The sequence below is a fragment of the Chironomus tepperi genome, unplaced genomic scaffold (assembly GCF_022539635.2).
Source record: "Chironomus tepperi strain 1889 unplaced genomic scaffold, CSIRO-AGI_Ctep_v1 contig_286, whole genome shotgun sequence".
NCBI classification, from domain to species: Eukaryota; Metazoa; Arthropoda; class Insecta; order Diptera; family Chironomidae; genus Chironomus; species Chironomus tepperi.
Genome location: NW_027226408.1, coordinates 55,978 through 59,503, shown reverse-complemented (window position 1 = coordinate 59,503; position 3,526 = coordinate 55,978). Strand labels below are relative to the sequence as shown.

General features: G+C 29.0%; 1 protein-coding gene across 1 annotated transcript; it reads left to right on the top strand.

Moving 5' to 3' along the window:
- The first annotated feature begins 724 nt into the window (after positions 1-724).
- Positions 725-2,539, top strand: LOC139092040 (centrosomal and chromosomal factor-like). The gene has a single exon (XM_070642329.1). It carries the CDS (start codon positions 725-727, stop codon positions 2,537-2,539), a length of 1,815 nt encoding a protein of 604 aa, XP_070498430.1.
- Positions 2,540-3,526: the final 987 nt, after the last annotated feature.

The following is a 3,526-nucleotide window of genomic DNA, read 5'->3' as shown; positions in this document are numbered from 1 at the left end:
AAAAATTGCACCAGCAAGTTAATTTCATTTTCTACGACCGAGACAGAGCTACTAAGTAAGGATTCTAGTGTGTACATATAAAAAATTACCACAAAAAAAACATAAAAAAAATCAACCACCTTTTGGATTAATGTTCCTGGTTACTGGTTACGTGTATTAGTTTAGTGAAAGAATTTAAAAAATTGATGAAAATTTTTTGAAATGTGAGCAAAAAAAAAGAAATTTAAAAAAATTTAAAGCAGAGCAAAAAAAATTGTGTGAATTTTTTTAAATGTGAAATTTGCCCTTCGAGACATAAAAAAATAATCAGCATATCTTTTTGGATTATCATCATTTCGAGAGAATAGAAGCCAATCCAACTGCAACTCACCAACAACTAAAAAAAAAATTATTATCTGGATTAATTATAGTGCCAAAAAAAATATATAAAATTAATCGAAAAAAAAATATAGATAGAAATTATAAATAAAGTGATACTGCAAAGAAAAAAATATCGACGGAAAATTTGTGCAAAAATTAATCTCAGCCACGGAAGCAAAACAAAAAAAAATCCCAAAAATGATCAACTTTTGGTGAAAATTAAAAATTGAGAAAAAATTGAAAAAAAAGTTAAAATTTTTGTGATTTCGTGTGTCAGTGTGTGACCTAAAAAAAGATATCAAATAATTATTTGTGGATTACTTCTGCACTTTTTGGATTACTAAAATATAAATAAAAATTAAAAATGGCTATGACAGCTTGTTATCCAAACTACGACATGTCATTATCTAGTTCACAATCGATGTCACATCATCATCATCACCATCTTCAGCATGGTGCATCAATGCAACAATCAAATCGTGCCGCAAGCATATTGGCCGCGACACATCAACAACAATCTCAACAGTCACCTCAAACAACACAGCAGCAGCAACAACAACAACAACAACAACAGCCACCTCAAAAAGATTACAGTATACCATTACATGTGGACTGCAGTGTAGAATATGAGTTGCCAAATCAGGCAAAGCCACCAGTTGGTGGACGTGTTGAGCCATTATTAATGATTCATCCATGCTATTTTAGAAAAATGGAGAGTCAAAGACGTAGTCCATTTATTAATAATATGCCAAATTCATCATTACGCAGTTCTCAATCAAATCAAATGACATCCGTGTCATCATCATCGACTGTATCAACGTCATCTAGTCGACGTCCAAATGTTATTGGTACGTCAAGTAGTATTGCTGCCAAAAATCAAACAAATGCGCATTTAATGTCTAATCAAAATGTGATTCCAACACACCAGCAACAACAGAGTCACATACAGCAACAACAACAACAAATTAGTCATCACAACAGTAGCTTGCAACATCAGAATTTACAGCAGCAACTTGACGAATATGTCCAACGTCAAATGGCTCACATTTCTCAGCAAGCTCAATTTCCATCAATTGCGCAACATCAACAGCAACAGCAACAATCAAATAGTCAATACAATATGTCCACACAACAAATGCAGACACAACAACAAATGCAAACGAGTGGAAATTGGGAACGATATTTAAATAATATCCCATCAGCATCAATGTTGGGAAAGGTCAATATACCAAATCAAAACGCTTATAAGAAGAGTGGCAAGCGCCATTTAACGGCAACATGTGCCAACTCATATTCGACGAGCCATTTAGAGGGTGCATTACCCAATGGTATCGGACGATGGGATGATAAGACTGTAATGGCCACAATACCACGTGATTATCAATCAGGTACTGAACAGCAACAACAGACATCAACGATGCCTTCACAATTACAAATGACTGGATCAAAGGTATCATCATCAAATGGTGTTGTCGTTGCCGGTGCATCATCATGTAATGGTGTTAATACAAATAATAATAATAATAATAATACAAATAATATGTATCGTGGTATAACAAGTGGTCAACAACAATCCGTTCTTATGAGCGGTACGACAAAACGTGATCGTGATCCGATGCTATCGGGTGGCTGTATTTATAGTAATAGTAACAATAGTAATACAACAGACATTAATAATTTAGTATCGACGGGACTATGGCCAATACAAAAAAGTCCAATGGCTGCCATTCCAAACAATAATTATCATCAAGCCGGTCCTGATTCAATTCCAAATAATAATCATAGTTCTAATAGTAATAGTAATAGTAAAACTACTAGCAATGGTATGACGAATCGTCAACCATCAGGAAATACTGTTATCCATCATTCTCATTATGCCCAGCAGCAGCAGCAGCAGAATATTCATCAAAGTGATAAGTTAAGCAACAACAACAATAATTCTAATAATAACAATAGTAATGCGAATAATAATAATAACAATAATACGAGTAACAACAACAACAACAACGTTATAACAGTTAAATGTCGTCAATATCGCAATACCCATCGAATGCATCCGTACATGATGAATAATATGACTGCTCCATCGGTCAACAATGCTTTATCCGGTGTCTCATATTTTCCGCAACTCAATGGCCCATTCTCACAAATTCAGCAAGTCTCATGCTACAATGTGTGATTGAATTAATTTTAAAAAAATAGTTTTTTTTTTAAATATGTGAAAAAAAAATTGATTCCGCGGAACTGGATGAAAAAAAAAGGAAGAAAGAGAGAAAAAATATTTTTCTTTTTTTTATTGATTAATTAAATTTCTTTTTTTTTATGTTTCTATTCTATTTGAAAGAGTTTTTAACTACTATGTTCTATATGGAAGTCTTCTTCTTCTTATTACTATGTGTATAGTTAATATATATGTGAATTTTTTTTTTTTTTGTGAAAAGGAAATGAGATATGATCATGAATTATAATATAGATTCGGATGAATATGAAATGTGAATTTTGAAAAAAAAATGTTTATTTATTGAGGATTATTTGTTATTTTATTGAGGTATGAAATTGATATTTTTGGGAGATTGGTTGATTGAATGAGAAAATTAAAAATTAAATTATTGAGAAAAAAAGTGTTTTTTTTTGAGTGAGAAATTAAAAGAGTTTCAATATTTAAATTTGAAAAAAAATTATTAATTTAATTCGAATTTAAAAATTTAATAATTGAATTCAAATTTGAAAAAATTTTTAATTGAATTATATTTTAAAAATTGAATTTCTGAATTATTTAAAAAATTTAATTTTTTGAACTTCAAATTTGAAAAAAACATTAATTGAATTTTTAAAAATTGAATTTTTTGAACTATTTAATTCAATTTAATTTTTTAACTTATTATTGAAAAATTAATTTTTTATTAATTTTTAAAAATTCATTTATTGAATTACAATTTTTAAAAATTATTTCCTTCAATTTTTTATTAAAAATTCATTTTTTTGATTTATTTTTAAAACTTTCAATTATTGTACTGCAAATTAAAAAAAATTTATGAATTTCAATTTTTATAATATTTCAAAATCATTGATTTTCAATAATTTTTCAGTTCATTTTCAAGAAAAAAGTTAAAATTTTTGAAGAAAGATTTCAAATTGTCTTGCAAAATGACTTTAATTTCAACTT

What these genes read in the sequence shown, in the direction of transcription:
- LOC139092040 (XM_070642329.1), top strand. Translation starts at nt 725, where the DNA reads ATGGCTATGACAGCTTGTTATCCAAACTACGACATGTCATTATCTAGT.